The following is a 24,440-nucleotide window of genomic DNA, read 5'->3' as shown; positions in this document are numbered from 1 at the left end:
TTTTAGTTATAGATGGACACAGTACCTTTATTTTATTTATTTACTTTTATGTGGTGCTGAGGATTGAATCCAGTGCCTCACATGTGCTAGGCAAGTGCTCTACCGCTGAGCTACAACCCCAGCCCTCCACCTACAACTTTATCCCTCCAAATTACTGTTATGAGCAGTTTAGTTCTCTTTATTACAATCCTGGTATCTCTAGAATAGAAGTCTTTTAAATCCTGGTATGTCTTTGGCTGGTGAAATAGCTCAGTGATAGATCTTCTCATGTCTTCTTTTCATCTGTAAGAAAAGGCACAAATTCAAACCATAGTTCTAAACTCTCAATAGTATCTATAGAAAAACACAGCAATTATAGATGGTGGGGGGCCCCTCTGGAAACAGCAGTAATTAACCAGTCAAAACAATAATAAGTTTCTGTACTTGGTTGGTTAGTAAATTTAGAATATGTGACTAGTTTTGCTGTTTCACATTTTAGCTGCTGTATTTTGGATGTCATAATGTTTGGGGCTGAAAGTCACACAAAGTCTTGATGCAGCCCGGCTTCATCACTGGAATAATTTATTTACTGCAAGACCAGAGGGTGGGCTTCAGGGATGGATCATGCCATAGCTTGATGATACCATTTAGACCCAAATTCCTTCCTTCTCTCTCATGTGGTTGCTATTGCATTAGTTTCCTCTCAACCAGTCCTTTCTACCACCACTACCAGTGCTGCCTTCTTGTTAATGCCCAGCAAAAGAACCTCTTCCGGAATCATGGAATATAAGTCTTTTCCTTTGTGTTAACTGCCATCTTAGATAAGGGAATGCCATCAGTTAATGATTTAAGAGAACTGAGAATTCATCCTTAAAACTGGATAAATAGTTAAGTTTTCCTTGACATCTATGGTGGGGTAGAGGAATAAAATCAGAATTATTTTAAAGCTTGAAATAATTGTTGGTAAAATGTCATTACTAGAGTTTATCTTGAAGTTATGTTTTTTATAACTTCTAAAAGAGTAAAATATCTGCTGAAGTTATCATTAGTAGATTTTCTTCCTTTTGATTTTAAAAATATTGATTCTTTCACAAACTTGACATTTACTAAAAATGTAAAGTTTTAGTTTTAGTTTCTTTTCCTTTATTTTTATAATGTCATTAATTCAGTTTTTGAATAGAAATCCACATATTGAAAAAGCAAGTAATCTGAGACCCCCTGGTTTCTCTAGTTGAATTTTTACTTGGACAATAAAGCTTGCTCCCTTCAAGCCTTCAAAGAAATCTTTCCTAGGATTCTGCTCCATCCTGGGGAGGGGAGCAGTTAAAGCTTCAAATCAACCCTCACCCCTCAGATCTTTAGAGCATTTATTCCATCAGACTCCAAACAAAGAAGTTGTGAACGTACATGTGGCAAGGTGTGAATACAATCTATTTCTAGGTCTCTTATTATAATTTCCCTTCAAAAGCACCTGGAAAACATATAGAAAAGAATTACTTTCTACCAATAAAACCTTCTGGACATAATGAAAATGATGAAAGGTGTGAGCTTAGATTTTTTTTTTTTTAAGTGTGCATTTATAGCCAGGCATGGTGGTGCATACCTGTAATCCCAGCAACTCAGGAGGCTGAGGCAGGAGAATCCCAAGTTCAAGGCCAGCCTCATCAACTTAGCAAGACCCAGTCTCAAAATTTTTTAAAAAATGGACTAAGGATGTGGCTCAGTGGTAGTGAATCCCTAGGCTAAATCCCCAGTCCCCCCCCCCACAAAAAAGTGCATTTAAAAGATGAATAGCACAAATACAGGAAAAAATAACTTTCTGTATAGAATTAAGTACAACTTCTTGTAATATTTAAAATGAGGTGCCCCTTAAATTTTCAGCATACTGGTGATCCCTGTTCTTGTGCCCTCTCATTCTCCTAAAAGAGTAGTGTGGTGTAATCAAGTGGCTATGTGTTTGCTTTTTCTCCCATCGGAGAATAATAGCAACATAGACCAGATTTCTAAGGTCATTTCCATTTTATTTTTTTTTAAAGAGAGAGAGGAGAGAGAGAGAGAGAGAATTTTTTTTTAATGTTTATTTTTTAGTTCTCGGCGGACACACATTTTTGTTGGTATGTGGTGCTGAGGATCGAACCCGGGCCGCACGCATGCCAGGCAAGCGCGCTACCGCTTGAGCCACATCCCCAGCCCAGGTCATTTCCATTTTAAATACTCAGTCCCATTGCCTAAGAGAGTTTGGGATAATAAAGCACAGAATTTGGAATAAGAGGACCTAACATTCAGACAAACTCAGCATTGTCATTCCTGGGAGGTACGGAAGGTGATTTCCCCAAGATTATACCTAGTATGTGATAGAGCATAGTGGTTTGTCCGATGCTTGCCTGGCTTCAAACAGAGTACTTTTTCATGAGAACTAGACAAGTAAATTGATGGGTATAACTTATTTTGACAAGAAAAGTTGAATTCATTAGCAATTATTTAGCAGGCCCTGGACTCAGATATTAAAATAAAGGAGTGAGCAAGCGGACAAAAGCATTTGTCCTCACCAAGTTTACATTCTGGTTGGGGGAGACAGCCAGTGTATTATGTGAGGAGGTGATATATTCATGAAGAAGGGTAAAGGAAGTAATTGGAGTAAGAGTTGGGGTTTCATATAGGGTGGTATGTAAGTTGACAATTGAGCAAATATCTGAAAGAAATGAGGGAGAGAGTTCTGCAGATGTTTGGGAGAAGAACCTTTCTGGAATAAGGAGTCAAGCTCTTATGTAAGAGGAGCTGGGTAACAGATTATGCCAAGTGAGGAAGCACAGTTTGCATACTTAAAGCTTGTACAATTTATAGATGTTGAAACATATATATTTTGCCCTGGTCCTATAATTCAGTGTTCATTGAATTTGGGTAATTTATAGACACTCCTCCAAGGAGTGAGAACCTGTCTCAAAACGAACAAACAAAAATGAAATAAAATAAGAAGGGCTGGGGATGGGCTTAGTGGTATAGCATCCCTGGTTTTAATCCCCACTACAAAAACCAAAACAAAATAAAATACTTGTGTCAATTTTTCCCTCATATCCCTTTTTAAAATAAAATTATTATTTCAGCCTCTGAACAGTATATCTTTTAACACAGGTAGGCCACACACACTTGAATATACAGTTTATAGTCTTCCACCGTGATGGAGAAAAGTATCAGTGTCAATTCCCCAAGCGCCAGTGTCACCCTACCCCAAACTGTTTACTTAAAAACCAAAAACAATAGCAGCAAAAAAATCTTTGAGGGCTGGGCTTGTGGCTCAGAGGTAGAGCATTCGCTTAGCAAGCAGAGGCACTGGGTTCAATCCTCAGCACCACATAAAGTAAAAGGAGGACCTTGTGTCCACCTGTAACTAAAAAAATAAATGTTTTTTTAAAAGTCTTTTTGAATAATCCAAAAAAAGAAATGTTCTATTTCTTTTCCTTTTTTGTATCTTTTGGCCCTTGTGGCTTAGAACTTTAAATCTTTGGCCAGAACTCTACATAGTGACTTTCAAACTCATTTTATATAACCTGCAATTTACAAAGGGAACCAGTTATGAAAACATATGTGAACGTGTATATGCACGCAGTTGAACATACTTAACTAAATGTATGGAATGTATGCCAGTATTTTCTCATCCTGTTTCATGTTTAATGCTTCTTATAAGGCACTAAATTTTTATAACTAAACCTTGTCCCTATTCATAACACTCTTATTAGGAAAATCTAAACCTCTAAACTGCCAACAAAACTCAAACCTTTGGAAACTACTTACTTATAAATTAAAAAGTGTATGTGGGTTTATTCTTTTCTTCTGTAATCAGAGTAAAGCTTTACTAATTCAGACTGATCTGGAGGGAGAATTTGACATAATGTAGTTTTTTGTTCTGTTTTATTTTGTTTTGGTTTTTGTAGTGGGGATTAAACCCCAACTGAAACGGGATGCTACTCCACTAGCCCATCCCCAGCCCTTCTTATTTTATTTCACTTTTTTTTTTTTTTCTGACAGGTTCTTACTCAGTTGCCCAGGTTGGCCTCAAACTTGGGATTCTCCTTCCTTAGACTCCCGAGTCTCAGGGATTATAAGCAGGTACCACTTGCTCAGCACATATGTAGTACTTTCAAATGAGGCTCATTGTCATATTTAATGTTTCCAGACCCAAATGAATCTCAAACAATCAAAGACTCTTCTTTTTTAATTTTTTTAAATTATAGATAGGCATAATACCTTTATTTTATTTATTTATTTTTATGTGCTGTGTGCATCGAGCCCAGTGCCTCATACATGCTAAGCAAATGTTCCACCACTGAGACCCGACTCTACAGGCTCTTAATAGCCCTGCTAAATAAATCAGTACTTTACTGGCCATTTTCTTTACTGTTTTAATATCATGTAAATTATTCTGGTTATTTTCTGATACTTCTGGGATGAATTACCCTTTATTTTATGGGATTATGTAGTAAAAGAGTTCTGACTTGGAATTAATACCAATTTAAGAGACTCTGAAGAAATTTGAGCTTTAGAGTTCTTAGAAAAGGAATTCTTTAGGGGTGTCTTTCTTTCTCTCAGTAATTGCAAGTTTCCTTACCTCTGGACTTAGGAACACTTTAGTTAGGGCAAAAGAGAGCTTCTAATAATTGTCACCTTCTCTCCTGTTCCCCATTCCCATAGGTGTACCAACATTCGCCCAGGAGAGACTGGAATGGACGTAACAAGCCGCTGCACCCTTGGAGACCCCAACAAACTGCCAGAAGGGGTTCCCCAACCTGCCCGTATGCCCTACATCTCAGACAAGCACCCTCGACAAACCTTGGAAGTGATTAACCTACTGAGAAAGCACCGGGAGCTATGCGATGTGGTGCTAGTTGTGGGCGCTAAAAAGATATATGCTCATCGAGTCATTTTGTCAGCCTGTAGTCCCTACTTCCGAGCTATGTTTACGGGAGAATTGGCGGAGAGCCGTCAGACAGAGGTCGTGATCAGAGACATAGATGAGAGGGCCATGGAGCTTCTGATTGACTTTGCATATACCTCCCAGATAACTGTGGAAGAAGGCAACGTTCAGACCCTTTTGCCAGCTGCCTGCCTCCTCCAGCTGGCAGAAATACAGGAAGCCTGCTGTGAATTCTTAAAGAGACAATTAGATCCTTCTAACTGCCTGGGCATTCGGGCTTTTGCTGACACACATTCTTGCCGTGAGTTGCTGAGGATAGCAGACAAGTTCACTCAGCATAACTTTCAAGAGGTGAGCTGTACGTGGTTATTTGAATGCATTCTTAACCTATTTGTTGGAAGGACAATATGGGTTCACAGTCTCCAATAAATGACATCTGCTTGGATATTTACTACTGGTTCTCATTCATAATATCAAGTTGTTTTAAATTCTAAACCTGGGTTTTTTTTGTTGTTTTGTTTTTTGGTGTTTTTTTTTTTTTTTTTTTTGATATCAAGAATTGAACCCAACAGAGCTTAACCACTGAGCCACATCCCCAGCCCCTCTTTTTATTCTGTGACAGGGTCTCATTAAGTTGCTGAGCTGGCCTCAAACTTGAAATCCTCCTGCCTCAGCCTCCCCAGTTGTTGGGGTTACAAGCATGCACCACTGTACCTGGCTAAACTTGGTTTTTACTTTAGAGGCCAATGTTGTGTTTTGCCAGTAAAAGTCATTTCTCACTAGCCAATTCATAAAGAGTTAATTTATAAACCAAAATACAGTCCATTAATTCATAAGAGGATATCACCTGATAGAATAACTGCAGTCAGTCATTTGCTCAAGGCCTTTTCTTCCTGATTATATGAATTAGTCAGCAGAATAAATTATAGACAGAGGTTATTTGTGAGTAACCAAAATACCAAGCAATAATCAGAAAAATTTATATGGTATCAAAGAACTTTTCAGTGAACACTATTTTGCACTTATTCATTGAACAGATTTTTATAAAGCCTATTGTGTTTCATCCACATAGGCTATACAGTAGTAAACGAACACCCGCAGTCTCTACTCATGGAGTTTATAATTTAGCTAATCTAGATGGCTATTGTGGGCCTGTTACACAAATAATTATCATCACTGGGGTCTGCAGAGAAGGAAGCCTTGGGTGATTTGGAAGTGTGTAGAAGTATTTAACTTGGATTCTGGAACAGCTCATGCAAAATTCTGAGACACTAAACAAGTTTGAAGAACTGAAAACAAAACAAACAACCTACTCTAGACCCCAAGACCTGGGGTAGGATGTTACCTCATGATTTCACAGAAGGAAGAAGGCCCAATCACACCAGAGTTGATAGACCATGGTAAGAATTTGAGACTTAATCTTTAGAGTAATATAGTTTTAAATTGCATTTCTCTTAAAATAAGCAAAGTCAAACATCTTTTATGTGTTTAAGGATCATTTTTATAATTCTTGCAAATTATGTTTTAAATATCTTTTGCCCATTATTCTATTAAGCTTTTAGAGTTTTCCCCCTATTAACAATAACAACCTTTTATCTATGATATAAATGATATAAATATTCCAGTTTACATTTGTCTTTCAACTTTGCTTGTTATATTTTTGGTTATGCAAAAGTTTTTGGTTTTGAGTTTGTTTTGTTTTGTTTATTGGGGATTGAACCCAGGGGTGCTTAAGCACTGAGCCACAACCCAGCACTTTATATTTTTCATTTTGAGGCAGGGTCTCACTAGTTTTCATACAGCCTCACTAAATTGCTGAGACTGGCTTCAAACCCACAATCCTCCTGCCCTAGCCTCCTGAGCCACTGGGATTACAGGCATGTGTCACCACACCCAGCAATTTTTGCTTTTTTTAATGTTGTCAAATGTATCAGTCTTATTACATTTAGAATTTCAAGACAGAATTCAAAAGCCTTTCCCTATATCAAGTTACAGAAAAATTCACAGATTTTTTTTTCTACTATGTATGTGGTCTGTTTATCTTTGTGTATTGTGTGAAATATGAGCCAAGTTTTGTCTTTTTCTAAATGGTCAACTTGTAGTGTGAGGTAGACTGTAACTCAAGGTAGCATCTTTGTTATGTACTAGATTTCTGTATGTATTTGCTTTTGTACCTTTGTATTTGACAATGTACTCCACTGTTTTCTGTAATGGTTTATTTATTAAGGCTTTACAATATATCCTTACATGTGATAGGCCTAGTTTCCAGTGGTTTCCAGCTTTCTTGCTTGTTTACATGTGACTCCCACCACCACCACCCTGCAGTGCTGGGCTATGCATGCTGAGCGGGTTCTCTTGTACCTGAACTCTTTTTGCATGTTTATTTTCCCAGATGATCTTTAATATCACCTTATCCAACTCTAAGAAAAAACTTTTTTATATATTTATGGAATCATATTAATCTATAAGTTAAGAACAGTCCTATATATGATGACATATCAAAGAACAAGATTTCATTTCTTTAACTATTTTGAATCACTCAGGAACGTTCTATCGTTTTCTTCATGTAGGTTTTACAGATTTCTTTATTAAGTAGATTTGTTTTTTTTTTCCCTTTCCTATTTAGTTTTTCTCTTCCACTATATCTTCTAACTGGTTATCATTAATGTATATGAAAGTTACTTACTGAATTTCTTATTGAGTTACTTCTACCATTTTTTTTTTAAACTGGGAATTGAACCCCGGCACAGTGGCGCACGCCTATAATCCCAGTGGCTCCGGAGTATGAGGCAAGAGGATCGTGAGTTCACAGCCAACTTCAGCAACTTAGTGAGGCACTAAGCAATTCAGTGAGACTCTATCTCTAAATAAAATACAAAATAGGGCTGGGGATGTGGCTCAGTGGTCTAGTGCCCCTGAGTTCAATCTCCAGAACCAAAAAAGAAACTGGAAATTGAACCCAAGCACACTTTATCACTGAGCTATATCCCTAGCCCTTTTTGTTTTGTTTTGTTTTGGGAGACAGTCTTGCTAAATTGCCCAGATTGGCCTGATCTTGTGATCTTCCTGCTTTAATCTCCTGAGTAGCATCATCAGCATATACCCTGTTCTTGATTCTTTAGAGTGTTCTTGGCATCCTGTCTTATTGTGTGCATATTAATAGTTTATATTTCTTATTTTTCAGTCATAAGTTGATTTTTTTAAAGTTCTGCTTTAATCATAACTTTTTCTTAGATCAGAACACTATTAACCATAAGGAAATTCTGCAGTCTCTTCTAGTTCTGAGCTTGCCTTTCAAGGGAATTTGATACATACCATAATGAAATTGCAGTGTATTAGTCCACATAGGTGTAAAACAAGGATCACCATTTGGGGGTTAACACTTATGACACATTTAAATTACTTCTGAACTTTATCAGATTTATCCTTAATTTCCTTCTGTTTTATTAGACCTAGCCTAATGCATACAGTGTCATTCTTATTCAGAAACAAATTTTAAAATTGTCTTTAAACTCAGCAGCACAAGTTCACCATATACTCCATTAGAAAAAGTCTAGGTGACTTTGCTTATTCACTCTGCTTGTTTTTAGCTTTGTTCATTTCTCAAATAGTATCTGCATTCATCTGAAGAAACGGAAAGCAAACTATGATTACCATAATAGTGTGGGTCTTTTTTTTTTTTTAAAGAGAGAGTGAGAGAGGAGTGAGAGAGAGAGAGAGAGAATTTTTAATATTTATTTTTTAGTTCTCGGCGGACACAACATCTTTGTTTGTATGTGGTGCTGAGGATCGAACCCGGGCCGCATGCATGCGAGGCGAGCGCACTACCACTTGAGCCACATCCCCAGCCCCAATAGTGTGGGTCTTAAAATTCAATCTCCTCTAAACTCTTAGTTAAGAAAAAATTTTAATCATGTTTTCTTAACCTGTCATTTGGTTCAAGGATAGATTTCAGTGTTAGATTTGCCCTGATGATATATTACTAATATCTATTTCTTGTTGCTGAAAAAGAATTGGCATTTTAGCAGACTTTGTCTATCACCAGTATTATTTTTTTTACTTTCTGCTCTTATTTTATGCCAAATATATTTTTACACAAATTTTCATGCCTTCCTGCTATGTCATGTTTTTGTTAAATAATTATTAGTATCATAGTGGTTTATTCATAAACTTTAAACCTGGTGATATTTCAGTAACATTTGGTTTTTAGTCAATATGTTGGGAAAAGGAAAAAAATCTTACTCTTTGACAAGAGCTTAAAAGAATGTTAAGACACTTTACAAAGATACATGATACCATACTTGTACTTAAGAGAGGACATCAGAGAATAAAAAAGGGGAAAGGAAGATTCAGCCATGGCTAAAGTTGTGCTTGATATGAAGCCAACACACTAGGAACTAGACTCCAAACAGTTCTCGATGTTGTAGCCCTCCACCCACTCCCAACACAGGGAAGCCAGATAAAACAATGCTGTCCATTAAATTTAAATTCCAGACAAACAACAAATAATTTTTAGTATAAGTATGTGCTATATTTTTATTTGCTAAATCTGGCAACCCTACTACAAAGAATAAAATGCAACCATTCTACTTATTGTTGCCTGACTAAGCAGCCTTAGCTAATATTTATTTCCTGAACCCTGGAAAGTATTTCACAGAGATCATTTGAAAACTTGAGCTATTAAAAGGTATAACTGACCTAATGGCCCTTAACTGTTTCATTTTGAGATTTGCGTTTTTTCTAATGTGTTTGAGGAAAACGACCAAATATTTAAATTATTGTTATAGCCTTATATATCCTGCTAAATAGTCGGTTGACTTTGATGAGGATGAAAATAACCCAGTCTCAAGAGAAACTTTGGTCTGCCTCAGGCAGCACAGAGGGAACCAGCTCCCGGCCAATCCTGCTGGACCAGCAGACATTCCAGGTAGCCCCGTCTGGAGGGATGGAGCAGTGGCCGCTACCTTTTCTGCTGCATCCTGCCCTTAGTCACACCCTGAGGAGTACACTCAGGAGGGCCTGGAATCTGTGGCTTCCTGCACCTCCATCTTACAGTTCCCTAGACTTGAGTAAAGATAAATCCTGGCAGTTTGTAGTTCTCATTAGAATATGTATCAGAGTAGTGTGGTCCTCAGAGGTTGGTCTCCTGCTCTCCTCATATTCATGTTGCAGAATTGTAGGTAGCCTCATTCTTTTTTTAAAACTGACCCCTTAGTATTTCTACCCTAAATACTGCTCTTTATCAACTAATCTTCCTCTGAAAGCTTTTCCTGACTCTTTATGTACCTCTGGACATTTGTGGAATTTTATTTGGATATAGTTAATTTGGCTTATTTTGATCTTTAAGGGAAAATGTCATTTTTCTTAAATTGCTTAAGTCACAAGTGATTATTTTTGTAAAATTTTGATTGTGATCTCTATACTTTATTTTTAAACCTTACTTCAGATATTGTTTTAAACTTACATTCCATTGTGAAATAGTATTGCCATATAACCCTGAAGAAAAATTAAATCAAATGTGCTCATAAGTTTTCTTTCTTTTCTTTTCTTCCCCCGGCCCCTTTCATTCTTACCTAACTTTGAACAGGTAATGGAGAGTGAAGAGTTCATGTTACTTCCAGCCAATCAACTCATTGATATCATCTCTAGTGATGAGCTGAATGTTCGCAGTGAAGAGCAAGTGTTCAATGCAGTGATGGCGTGGGTCAAGTACAGTATTCAGGAAAGACGCCCTCAGTTGCCCCAGGTAATACTAGAAACACTTCTCTAAACTGCTTTGTACCAGAAGAAACAGTATGCACTTGTCTTGCAAAAATGAAACCCTTGTATTAGACTCCAAGACAGTTTACCTGTTTCCAAGGAAGTGTTTAGAAGCATTTGAGTGCTTATCATAGTGAACTTTTTACTTCTTTGCTTCCCTTCTATTTTGGACTCTACTTTTGAGCTATAGCACGATTCAAAAATCTAAATTATATAAAATGAACAAAAAGCAAGGATGCTTTTCCGATAGCTTAGAAATCCTATTATACCTTGAATAATAAATGGATAAATTGGGGCAGGAATGATCACTTGTTATGACTATACAGTAGTTCCCTTTTATCTGCAGGGGATACAATTCAAGATCAGCTAGATGCCTGAAACCTTCAAACCCTATGTATACTAATTTTTTTCCTATACATTGCATATCTGTGGTGAAGTTAAATTTATAAATTAGGCAATATAGAAGATCAACAACAATAGTAACAATTACAGCAATATACTGTGAAAATAGTTATTTAAAACTTATATTGAATTGTTTATTTCTGGAACTTTCCATTTAAAATTTTCTGCCAAGGTTGACTACCAGTAACTGAAACCACTGAAAGTGAAATTGCAGATAACAGGGGACTATTATATTCTTTAGTAATTAACAGAATATTTTTTCAGATTGTGAGTGAATTTGAGTACAGTTACAGAAGAGCTTGTAACATTGTTAAAACTTAAAGTAACATTCTAAAGTGATGTTAGTGTTATTTCAGTCATTTCACATTACTAACTTGTTAGTTAGAATAAGTCATTTAGTTTTAGTGTTTGTGCCTGTCATCCTTCTTCCTTGTTTATCATGTTCAACTAGCTACCATAATACTTGGAAGCAGAGTAGGGGAGCATGGGTCTTGTATTTCCTTGACAATCTTATGGGTAGACTTCATGCCTTTAGTATTAATAGTATTTCTTATCTCATAGGTGCTACAGCATGTCCGTTTGCCCTTGCTTAGTCCCAAGTTCCTGGTGGGCACAGTAGGCTCTGATCCTCTCATTAAAAGTGATGAAGAATGCAGGTATGAGTGGCCCTAGAGGAGAAAAATAAACATAATGTTTTCTTTTACTCTCCTATTGCTTCTAAAATGTTATATTTCTTAGTGCTGAAACCGGGGCGGTATTTAACAGGTTTTTCTTCTGGGCTAGGGTCAAGAGGAAGAGAATGAAGAAGAGAGGACTGAGCCTCCAGTATTCCATTCCATTAGTTTTTTATGTGTGGTGCTTATTGGTGTAGAAGTGGCAATAAAGAGGTAGATTTCTAAGATTTTAATGCTAGCTTGACTTTGAAGAGGCAATCTCTTCTTTTTTCTCTTGAGATAAAATGGACAATGCTGTTGACTCTGTTAGTGAGCACTCTTTCATTCCATCACATACGTCTTGTTGGGAAATAGGACCAGACTTGCTTTCTAAACTGTGGACAGAGTTAAAGAGTTAAAGACCAACTCCTAAAGTAACTTTGGAAAGATTTCCACTGGAGCTAGTTTCCAAATGTTTTTTGACTAAAACATAACAAAACAAAAAACTATTTTACTAGACTGTCTCTGTAACAGACACAAAATTTAACAAATTAATTTTCCAGTTTGAAATATCTTAAGATTTAGGTTCAAGTCTGAAACCATTAAAAATGAAATCATTTTTAATAATTTTTTTCCAATTATGAAGAATGTTCTAAATATAAAGGTGAAAGAACAAGTCAGTACTCCTTAAAACTGCACTCATCTCTGTGCCTCTCTTGGTGATTAAAGAAATTTGGGATTAACCCTAATTCTATAACAGAGGTAGGACATGCAGATTCACTGCATTTCTTCTATAATCCAAGGCCTGTTGTTTAACAGGAGATGCTACAGGTGATTTTAAGATATCTGTCTTTTAAATTTTAATTAATTCCCCTAAATATTTGCAATAGCAAAAAAGGAAACCATATGAATTATATGCACTGAAATCTGAAGAAACAAAACACTGATAACTCTCCTCCTTTATTAAGCATAATCAGATCATTTTAATTCTGATGTAGAAATTTAATGATACTTGTGAAGTTACTTTTAAAAGAGCCTTCCTGATATCTTAACCTCACAATTTATTAATTTTGTGACCTTGAGCAAGTTACTTTAACCTCTCTGTGCTACAGTTTCTTCATCCAGGAAGTAGGTTAATAATAGTGCCTATTCCATAGGGCTGCTATAAAGATTAAATGAGTTAATATATATGAAGCATGTAAAATAGGGAGCAGCATGTTACTACATTGTTGTTACTATTAATTTTGCATTGGCTTTCTAAGTATTAGCCCTGTAGTGCTCTTTCTAGGAACCCTTGACTAACTTAAAAACTGGCAATTAGGAGATCAAAGTCTTTCAAGTATGAAGCTTGAAAAAACTTTTGGCTTTTGGGGTGGTTTTGTTTTTTTTGTTTTTTTTTTTTTTTTTGGTGCCAGGGATTGAACCCAGAGGGACTTTACCACTGAGCCATATCCCCAGCCTTTTTTATTTTTTCATTTTGAGACAGGGTCTGGCTAAGTTGCTTAGGTCCTTGCTAAGTTGCCGAGGCTGACTTTGAACCTAGATCCTCCTGCCTTAGCCTCCTAAGACTCTGGGATTACAGGCGTGCACTCTTGCTCCTGGCCTTTTTGTTGTGTCAATTTTTGTTTTTAGAATAGATAACTCAGAAGGAGCTTTAACAAAAGCTTATGTTGGAAAGTGCATTATTGAGTGATTCCTGGGACTGGTCTGACAGGAATAAATTAACTCTTTGTAACATAAATAATAAGAGAAATCAAAATATAGAGTATTTTAGGCAACACTTTAGTTAAGGAAGAAGAGAGGAACAGAATTTGCAATAAGAAGGCACTGTATTACATGAAGGACTCAAGTGAAACAAGTACATACACTAACAGTTTGTTTTAGAGTACTGTATTCACAAGCATAATTATCAGGTTCTTAAAGCAGCTTAATTAGAAGAAATTTTTATTCATCTCACTGTGCTTGTTAAGATTAAATTATTCATATGATACCAGATAATAAATTAGTATTAAGTAACTCTAGACTATTTCTTTTTAGCAATCCAATATTTGACCCAGTTCTGTTACCTTAATTAATATAGCAAGTATCTAATGCCCCGGCTAATGTGCTGCTTTTCCAGTATTCTGCAGAATCTAATAAAACTCATTAGAAAGTAGTAACTATGCAAGCTGGTAATTGAGTTGTAATTTTTAGTTTTTTATAAGTTATTGTTGGCTGTAAGCATGTTGAGCTTTAGGCTAAATCTTCACTGAGATATTAAGTCATGATGGAAATCCGATGAATCCACAATTCATAGTGTGACTGGCATCACTGCTTCTATGTTTGTGCCAATTTAATATTGGCTGGCATTCATAATTTGATTTATGCTTGCTCCCTTTTGCCAATGTATATATTCCTAAACCATATTGGGACTTGAATGGCAATGTTATTTCTACATTAGAATAAAGGCAAAATCTTTTTTCTACAGAGACTTGGTGGATGAGGCTAAAAACTACCTCCTGTTGCCTCAAGAACGACCACTAATGCAAGGACCAAGGACAAGACCACGGAAACCTATCCGATGTGGAGAAGTACTCTTTGCAGGTTGGAATTTTAATATTCCCATAACTAAGTCAAATATTTTCCAATGTGACTTGAATAATTGTTTAGACAGTTGTGATATCGACTGTACATATTAAGTCATCAGGTAGCTTAACTCTAAACCCATAGTACAACAGTGGTAGTCTCCCAAAGAGTGATGTATTTTTACTGGGCATGGTGACACACACCTGTAATTCCAGCTACTTAGGAGGTAAACAGGATGATGGCAAGTTCAAGGCCAGCCTGGGCAACTTAGCTAGACCATGTCTCAAAAGACAAAATAAAAAGGGGTGGGGCTATAGTTCAGGGGTAGAGAGCCCTGGGTTCAATCCCCAGTACTGAAGAAAAGAAAGAGTGCTCTATTTTTATACTTCTAAAAATATCCTGCAGGTATGTTTTGTTAAAATGAGTCATATGCAGGCTGGGGTTGTGGCTCAGAGGTAGAGCGCTCGCCTAGCATGCATGAAGCATTGGGTTCAAACCTCAGCACCACACAAATAAAATAAAGATATTGTGTCCACCTATAACTAAAAAACAAATATTAAAATTTTTTTAAAAAATGAGTCACATGCATTAATTTATATACCAGTGTGTGTGTATCAACTCGTAATTTCATGGAGTTGCCAAACAACATCACCTTATATGTTATATGACACAGACCCTTTCTTGGCTCTGTTATCCTACATTGAGCTCAAGACAGCATGCTATATTATTTTACTCCTTCTATCTGCCCCTGTCTTTGAGATCTTCCAATTTCATGTGCTTCAGTTCTGCCCTGCAGTCAGCTCCCTTACCCACCTGAATAACACGGAATAACAGCTTTCTTACTATTACAACTTCTTTTTTTTTTTTTTTTTTTTTTTAAAGAGAGAGTGAGAGGGGAGAGAGAGAGAGAGAGAGAGAGAGAGAGAGAGAGAATTTTTTAATATTTATTTTTTTTTAGTTCTCGGCGGACACAACATCTTTGTTGGTATGTGGTGCTGAGGATCGAACCCGGGCCGCACGCATGCCAGGCGAGCGCGCTACCGCTTGAGCCACATCCCCAGCCCCCTATTACAACTTCTTACATGTTGAATATCCTTTATCTAAAATCAAAAAATGCTCCAAAATCATGTCCGGACTCAAACTATTTTGGTATTTTGGAGCACTTTCATATCTCAGATGTTCAGATTAAGGATGCTAAGCTGGTGATCTATGCAAATACTTCAAAATCTGAATCACTTCTGGTCCCAAACATTTCATATAAGGGATGGATACTCAACCTGCACTCCAGATTTTTTCAAATCCTGCTTCATCAAGCTGGCTGTAACTTATTATAGCCTTTTTTATTTAAGCTTCCAGATTTCAGTAATTCCATGCTCTTAGATATGGCCATTCTCTGATTCTGTTCTTCATTTTGATACATGAAGTGATCTCTTCTTTTCATCAGAGAATTTTATGCAGTCTTTAGGGTATAATACCCTTTCCTTCCTTCCTTCCCCCTCCCCCTTGGCATTGGAGATTGAACCCAGGGGCTCTATTCAACTGAGCTACATCCCCAGCTTTTTTTTTTTATTTTTTATTTTTAGACCGCGTTTTGCTGAGTTGCTGAGCCTGACCTTGAACTTTTGATCCTCCTGCCCAGATTCTGGGATTATAGTTGTGCACTACAGACTGGGTGACAAGTTTTCTATTTGTGACTCTCCCTAATAAAATCTCAGTTGCCTCTTTTGATTACATCATGATGATTTTCTTTTTGTACCGTGGATTGAACTCAGAGGTGCTTAACCACTGAGTTACATCCCCAGCCCTTTTTGTATTTTATTTAGAGACAGGGTCTCACTGAGCTGCTTAGGGCCTCACTAAGTTGCTGAAGCTGGCTTTGAACTCGCAATCCTCCTGTGTCAGCCTCTTGAGGCACTGGGATTACAGGTGTGTGCCGCGCCTGGCTATATCATGATGTTGATGAAGCTACACCCACTTCACCTTCTTCAGAAGCCTGTTAAATTGGATCTGTTTCATGGTCTCATTGTTGGTTATTGCTGATTTGGTGTCTGGTTCCTCCACTGTATTATCATTAAGTACTAAGGTCAAGGACCATTTCTAATTCGTTCTCATAGTTTCCAGATTGCATTTTGGACTTGTCAGAGTAGTCACTCACTGAAGAATAACTGAACATGAGGAACTCTAGTAAGAAATTAGCCCTGATCCTTCAAAAGTATTGGAAAAAGAAAAACCAAAGCCACATTCTAGCAGCAGTAGTAATTTATGAATTCACTTATATATGAAAGATGGCCTGTTTTTGTAGGTTTGTGGGTTTTTTTTCAGTGCTGCAGTCAGATAACCTACTTTTAAAAAACACATTTTTTCTCACTATATAAGTAAATGTGCAAGTAGTATAGAAATTTTGATTAGCACAGAAAATATAAAGCAGGAAAATAAAATCATCTGTCACCTTTCTTACACTAGTCAGGTTTCATTTGTAGAGAAGAGCCATTAGCTCTTTTCCTTTACCACCAGTATGGGTTTTCTGAACTCTATTTTATTTTAAATACTGGAGATTAAACCCAGGGGTGCTTTATCACTGAGCTACAACTCCATCCCTTTTTGTTTTTTGAGACCAGATCTTGTCGTGTTGCTAAGGGTCTTCTTGCTAAGTTGCCCGGGCTGGCCTCAAACTTTGCAGTCCTCCTGCCGCAGCCTTCTGAGACACTGGAATTACAGGTGTACACCACCACACCACCAAGCTTAGCCTGAACTCTTTTTTTTTTTTTTTTTTTTTTTTTTGGTACCAGGGATTGAACCCAGGAAGCCACATCCCCAGCCCTTTTTTTATATTTATATTTTTTTAGAGACAGGGTCTCACTAAGTTGCTGAGACTGGCTTGGAACTCGTGAACCTCCTGCCTCAGCCTTCCAAGCCATTGGGATTACAGGTGTGTGTCACGCCCAGCTCAACTCTGTTCTTGACCAACACTGTTCACCAACATAATTTAGATCTGGACCCATATGTCTATAATGTTCAGTTTGTTTTGGTTTTTATTTTTATTTTTTTAATCTTTGAAATGCCAAGTCACTAATTTTCACATATCCTTGGAAAGTGGAATCCATCTTTCTTCATCATTCTGTGGAAATAAACACTGGAAGCCTAAGAGCAGATGTGTAATCTCAGTAGTTTTTGACTCAGGAGCCTTTTACATCCTATTGATATCTTTGTTTCTGGCTTTTCCTCTTATTCTCTCCTAGTCTTATTGACATCTGTCAATTTTCAGTTGCCTTCTTTAACACTTTTTGACCAAATCTTTGTGAAGTGCTTCTTGTTAGTCAACATCTCATATGTATAAAACTGTATATCCCCCTTCCCTAGTGTTTTTTCTTCAGTATGCTGCTTAACACAAATTGAGAGTTCCAAGAGAAGGACTTGGATTTTGCTAGCTACAGTGTATAAGTCTCCTTGGGCTACCATAACAAAGTGTCATAGCCTAGGTGTGTTAAATAATAGAAATTTATTTTCTCACAGTTCTTGAAACTGGAAGTCTAAAAGCAAAGTGTGGGCAGGGTTGGCTTCTGCTGAGGCCTCTCTCTTCAGCTTGCAGAGAGTGTCTTCTGTCTCCTTTTCACATGGCCTTTTCTCTGTGTGCAAAGGTAAAAAGAGAACTCTGATGTCCCTTCCTTCTACGTGTACACCAGTCCTAGCAGATAAAGGACTCACTCATTTAACCTCAGTAACTTCCTGAAAGGCCCTGTGTCCAAATACAGTGGTCATGGGGCTTTGGCATCCACTTGTGAATTTCGAAGGACAGTCCGTAATACCAGTTATGACATCAGTTGCTGCCTTGGAAATCATAATGCACAGATGAATTGCCACAGGCAGTGGAATTTAACAAACATTTTCTTGCTTTCCTAAGTCACATGAAAGATTTAAATTTGGTTTCCTAAAGGCCTATTTTTCCCTTTGGTATTGAACATCACCATTTATGAAATATTTATTTGGTTTGGAGCAGTATAAAGCAGTGAACAGCTATTAGGCTATTTGATAGGTCTCAAGTATTGTAAACCCTCACATTTCCAGTCTGACTTTATTTTAGAGTTAAGAATGCTTTCCCTGATACTGAAATTCCTGGTATATATTTAGTTACAGAATTCAAACTTAACAAATTGCTATTCAAAAAACTTTCTGTGATTTAGTATTAGTTGTATATTCTGATTTAAATGAAAGCATAATAAAGTAAAATTTGTATATCACATTGAAATTTGAACTTTAAAAAGTGAATTTTTAGATTTATCTTGAAGATGACTAGGAACGTTATTGCCTTAGTAGTCTGACTCAGGAATTTACCCGAGACCCTAAGAAACAAGTCATTTTCAAAGGTTTAGAGGTTACAATACCATGACACTTTATTTTTTAAGAATCCAGCTCTTATTTTGGATTGAAATAGAGATGATTTAAAAGAAAAACATGTTAAGCTAGGCATAGTGATACACGCCGACAATCTCAGAACCTCAGGAGACTAAGGCAAGAGGATCATAACCAACCTCAGCAACTCAGTGAGGCCCTGAGCAACTTAATGAAACCCTGACTCAAAAAATAAGGAAGGGGGCTGGGGCTGGGGCTGTACCTCAATGGCAGAGCACTTGCTTCGCATGTATGAGGCACTGGGTTTGATCCCTAGCACCACATAAAGATAAACAAAATAAAGGCATTCTGTCCATCTACAACTCCAAAACAAAATTAGTTGTTAAAAAAAAAAAAAAGTACAGGATGTGATTCAGTGGTAGAGCACCCCCAGGTTCAATCCCTGGTTGAAAGGAAAAAAAAAAAAAAAAAAAGCAAATTAAGCTTACCTACCATAACTTACCTTTTTTTAAGGGTCATTTAGAGGAGCTTCATGGAACTCAGTTTGAAAGTGTTATTCTGAACACTACCTACTCTATTAATATGTTCAGTCTGCCATAACAAAATACTGGGTAATTTAAACAAAAATAAATTTATTTTCTTACAGTTGTAAAGTGGAAATCCACGACCAAGGTCCAAGCCAACTGTCCTATGGCTGTAATCTACATTTTAATCTGCTTTTAGACACATTTGTTAGTCCATGCTTTAGGTCCCAGTGAGGCTAGCAGGGATATATTCTGCCTTTAGGACAGGTACTCTCTTAACCTTCTCTTTCCTTCCCAGTTGGTGGTTGGTGCAGTGGAGATGCCATTTCCAGTGTTGAACGATATGATCCTCAGACCAATGAATGGCGAATGGTAGCTTCAATGAGCAAAAGGCGATGTGGAGTTGGGGTCAGTGTTCTTGATGACCTATTATATGCAGTAGGAGGCCACGATGGATCCTCTTACCTAAATAGTGTTGAAAGGTGAGTGAGGCTAATTTTAAATATTTTCATTTTAGATGTCAATCCAGATGTGACTTCTTTACTATTTCACTGTGGCACCAGTTAGCAACCTAGACCACTTAGCATGACATACAAGTCCTTTATGAACTCACTTCCCCCTGCTTGTCCAGCTTCTCATTGTCATCGCTGTTCTCTGCACATGCTAGTGCAGACCCAGCAAGTTCCCTGCAGTCCTTTGGGTGTGCTGTGTTTTTCATACCTTTTCCCTACAAGTAGGCATGCTCTTCTTTCTTCCCTAGAATATCTCTGTCCCTTAAGGACTTAGAAATCCTTCAAAAACTCAACTGTTTCTTTCTACATAAAAATTTCTCTAACTATACAGAAGAGTTATTCATTCCTCTGCTCCTCCATGAGTGTTTTAAACATGCGTGTACATATCACATCGTGCTGTAATTGTGTGTTGAAAGTCTGTTCCCGTTTCCACGTGCCACAATGCCTAGCACACCGAAAGCTGTGTTTGAGTAGCTTCTTGTTCTCACACACCTTTTTTCATTCTACCATGTTGATTTATTATGGTTTTTTATATTTACATAATACATCTATGAAACCCTGTAGCATATATAAGCTGGGGCGGAATGGGACAGAGGACTCCGTTGAATGGGGCAGGTTGCAGGGAAGAACTCTTGAAAATAAATTGATGAATATAAGAAATCAGAGTAGAAAAAATTGAATATTTATAACTTAACAGTTAAGCCTGTGCAGGTCAAAATATATAGAATGTAATACAAAGGCAAAGGTAAATGAATGTTAGCTTATATTAATTCATACAACTTGTTACCTGCATTTGAAAATAAGACAGATGAAAAATGAACCCTGTGTTTAAATCAAGAAGGTATACAACAAAGAGCAACAAAACAGAAAGAAAAAAATAATGAGAAAATATTAACAAAATTGAAAAAATTAAAATTGAGAGAATTAGGGCTGGGGTTGTGGCTCAGTGGTTTAGCACTTGCCTCACACATGTGAGGCACTGGGTTTGATCCTCAGCACCACACAGAAATAAATTAATTAACTAAAGGTATTGTGTCCATCTACAACTAAAAATAACTTTTAAAAATTGAAATTACTATTGGCTGGGCATGGTGGCACACGCCTGTAATCCCAGCAGTTTAGGAGGCTGAGAAAAGAGGATCACGGGTTTAAAGCCAGCCTCAGCAATGGCTAGGCACTAAGTAACTCAGTGAGACCCTGTCTCTAAATAAAATACAAAATAGGGCTGGGGATGTGGCTCAGTGGTTGAGTGTCCCTGAGTTCAAACCCCAGTACCAAAAAAATAAAATTAAAATTAAATTAAGATAACTGTAAAAAAAGAGCAATTTGATAGTTTTGGGTTTAGTTTATTTTGTTTTTGTGTTACTAGGGATGAAAGCAAGAACCTTCAAGTTCTCTACCACTGAACTACACCTCCAGCCTAATATTTATTGTTTTTCATAGGAAAAATGTCAAACAGCCTAAGATTCAGTAAGAATTCCTACTGATGTTAGTAGGAATATGATTAAAAAATGGATGGCACAGGGGCTGGGGATGTGGCTCAAGCGGTAGCGCGCTCACCTGGCATGCATACGGCCCGGGTTCGATCCTCAGCACCACATACCAACAAAGATGTTGTGTCCGCCGAGAACTAAAAAATAAATATTAAAAATTCTCTCTCTCCTCTCTCCTCTCTCTCACTCTCTCTTTAAAAAAAAAATGGATGGCACATACTGTATAATAAAATAGTTCAGGGGCTGAGATTGTGGTTCAGTGGCAGAGCACTTGCCTGGCACTTATGAGTTGCTGGGTTCAATCCTCAGCACCACATAAAAATAAATAAATAAAATAAAGGTATTTATAAAAAAAAATAAAATAGTTCAAAGGAAAAATTCTAGAGTTACGTTTGCATAATAGATGTCAAAAATTATTGAGAGAAAAAAATAGTGCTTACTGTGTGGTATTAATATATATAATTTTATGTAAAAAAATGCTTGTGCATAAAGAAATACATATGTAGGTACTTATTTGCCTTTTTAAGAGCATTTTACTGGAAAGTCTTGAAGATATGTGCCAGTTCAAACTGGATAGAGAACAGATTTCAGGTGGAACTCCAGGGATTATAGCTTTATCAATAACATTCTGATTTTTCAAAAAAGAAAATATACTCATATGTAACTTGTTTAAGTAAAAATAGATTTCAGAATATAAAAATATAAATTAGATATAAATGCTTCAATTATTAATCCACCCATATTTTGGGGAAAGAATATGTAAATCCTTTGTTTTGAAATACGTAAACATAGCCAAGCTTCCATTATGCAGTATGAGCTCTGCTCTTGATATGTTCCTTACAGATATGACCCCAAAACAAACCAGTGGAGCAGTGATGTGGCCCCTACAAGCACCTGCAGGACCAGCGTGGGGGTGGCCGTCCTCGGAGGCTTCCTGTATGCTGTGGGGGGCCAGGATGGTGTGTCTTGCCTCAACATTGTTGAAAGGTAATTTTTTTTTAAAGTCACTTTCAATTAAAAAAAAGAAAAAAACAATTACAGCTGAATTTAGGACACTGATAGATCCACTATTTAGTAGATTTCCCATACGTTTTCAGGAAAATGTTGAAGTCTGGAAAGATGAAAGACATAAAAAAGATTTTTAAATTTTATGTTTAATCAACAAATTATATAAGTCCATGTTGAACAACATGATGTTTTAAAATATGTATACCATGTAGAAGACCTAAGTCAAGCTGCCTGACAGCGTATTACCCCAAATACTTACCATGTTTCATGGTGAATGTACTTAAAATCTCACAGCAGTTTTCAAGTATACAGTATATTATTATGAACTGTAGTCACCATTATTGAACATTAAGTCTCTTGAACTTATTCCTGAAATTTTGCATCCTTTGACTGCATCTTCCCAATGCTCCCAACCCCCCACCCAGCCTAGTAGAGAATAGAGCACATTCTACTTTCTGCTTCTGAGTTAGACTTTCTTTTAGATTTCACATACAAGTAAACTTGTATAAAATTTATTTTTCTTTGCCTGGTTTATTTCACATAATATAATGTCCTCCAAGTTCAACCATGTTGTCACAAATGACAAGACTTTTCTCTATTAAGAATAAATGCTTGGGCTGGGGATGTGGCTCAAGCGGTAGCGCGCTCGCCTGGCATGCGTGTGGCCTGGGTTCAATCCTCAGCACCACATACCAACAAAGATGTTGTGTCCGCCGAAAACTAAAAAATAAACATTAAAAAAAAATTTTAAAAAGAATAAATGCTGGGTGCTGGGGATGTGGCTCAAGTGGTAGCGCGCTCGCCTAGCATGCTTGAGGCACTGGGTTCGATTCTCAGCACCACATAAAAATAAAATCAAGGTATGTATCCACCTATAACTAAAAAATAAATATTAAAAAAAGGATAAATGCTATTGCATGTGTGTGTGTATGATTTTTTTATACTATTGTAATTTAAATATCCAGTATATCTTAGTGTTATTTCAGACCTTATGGAAACAGCTTCACTCAGTAAGAACATGTACACATCCTGGTCTCTGTCACATAGGTATGACCCAAAGGAGAACAAGTGGACTCGGGTAGCGTCAATGAGTACCAGAAGACTCGGCGTGGCCGTGGCCGTGTTGGGAGGGTTCTTGTATGCCGTAGGTGGCTCTGATGGGACATCTCCACTCAACACAGGTTAGTCCCTCCCAGAGGTCTTCTGGTTCCCCCCAAACAGCACATTTCCCTGAGGAGACTCCCCCTACAAAAACTATTGAAGGTCCAGGTTATGCTGTAGTTTACTAGGAAAATGTTTTCTCTTCCTTCTAGGAGGATGCAGCTCTTAGCTCCTTCTGCATCCATACTCTTGTATACATTCCTGAAGTGTTTCTTTCTCCCTCAGCTTCGCAAACTGATGAAAATTTATAATGAATTAAAACTCCTTTCTGAAAAATTATTTTCACCTCCCCCCACCACAGTCTCCACCTCTCCAAAAAAAAAAAAAAAAAGAGAAAGAGAAAAGAATAATATTACAGTCTGAGAATAAATAAATAAAATTTTAGAACCACAAACTTTGTGTGTCGTCCTTTCTGTTTAGAAGCAGTGGGCATCTTTGCCTAAGGATATTGCCAGTGGCACTCTCTTCAGACCCCGATCATGATCATGTAGCTTGTCCTCTGTTGGGTGGCTTAAACTATAGGTGGCTATGAGCAAGGGAGGCTGTCTATGCCAAAATAATGAGTAGTGAATGGCATTTATGGCTCCTGTAGTCCGGTCCCCTCTGTAAAGGTCAGGAGAGCAAGGCTGAGGCTACCATTGCTAATTAATTATAGCCAAAACGAGAGCTGGAATGTCGTGACTCCAGCACGTGCCCTTTCCACTCTAACACACCTGAGGACGCTAGTCTGACGAGAACAGATGTGGTTTTGTCCAAAGTCCACAAATCCTACTCAGAAGCAAGTATTAAATTGCTTCTTGGAAATAAGTGTTATCACTGTTTCAGGAAAACTTGCATGAGAGGAAGCGGTTGAGTGGTCACATCTTGGTCTTTCTTTTCCCTGCAGTGGAGCGCTACAATCCTCAGGAAAACAGATGGCACACCATAGCCCCTATGGGGACCCGGCGGAAACACCTGGGCTGTGCAGTGTATCAGGACATGATTTATGCCGTGGGAGGGAGAGATGACACCACAGAGCTCAGCAGTGCTGAGAGATACAACCCCAGAACTAACCAGTGGTCTCCGGTGGTGGCCATGACATCCCGCCGCAGTGGAGTAAGTGCCCAGCTGCCAGGAGATTG

At 37.4% G+C, this 24,440-nt stretch overlaps 1 protein-coding gene across 2 annotated transcripts in view; it reads left to right on the top strand.

Moving 5' to 3' along the window:
- Positions 1-24,440, top strand: part of KLHL20 (kelch like family member 20) — a 38,601-nt gene that overhangs the window by 7,994 nt on the left and 6,167 nt on the right. For both annotated transcript variants that reach the window (XR_014022613.1, XM_081298915.1), the window contains exons 3-10: positions 4,669-5,242; positions 10,479-10,637; positions 11,615-11,709; positions 14,174-14,289; positions 19,444-19,627; positions 21,994-22,137; positions 23,206-23,339; positions 24,206-24,414. Coding sequence is in view for 1 of the 2 variants with exons in the window: in XM_081298915.1 (XP_081155041.1) it covers positions 4,669-5,242; positions 10,479-10,637; positions 11,615-11,709; positions 14,174-14,289; positions 19,444-19,627; positions 21,994-22,137; positions 23,206-23,339; positions 24,206-24,414 (1,615 nt within the window). In the remaining variant the exon portion in view is untranslated. The remainder of the gene's footprint in view (positions 1-4,668; positions 5,243-10,478; positions 10,638-11,614; positions 11,710-14,173; positions 14,290-19,443; positions 19,628-21,993; positions 22,138-23,205; positions 23,340-24,205; positions 24,415-24,440) is intronic.

This window comes from Spermophilus citellus (assembly GCF_964194105.1).
Source record: "Spermophilus citellus genome assembly, chromosome: 6".
Classification (NCBI taxonomy): domain Eukaryota; kingdom Metazoa; phylum Chordata; class Mammalia; order Rodentia; family Sciuridae; genus Spermophilus; species Spermophilus citellus.
The sequence above is the reverse complement of the archived record's forward strand: the minus strand, read 5'-3'. Positions and strand labels throughout refer to the sequence as shown.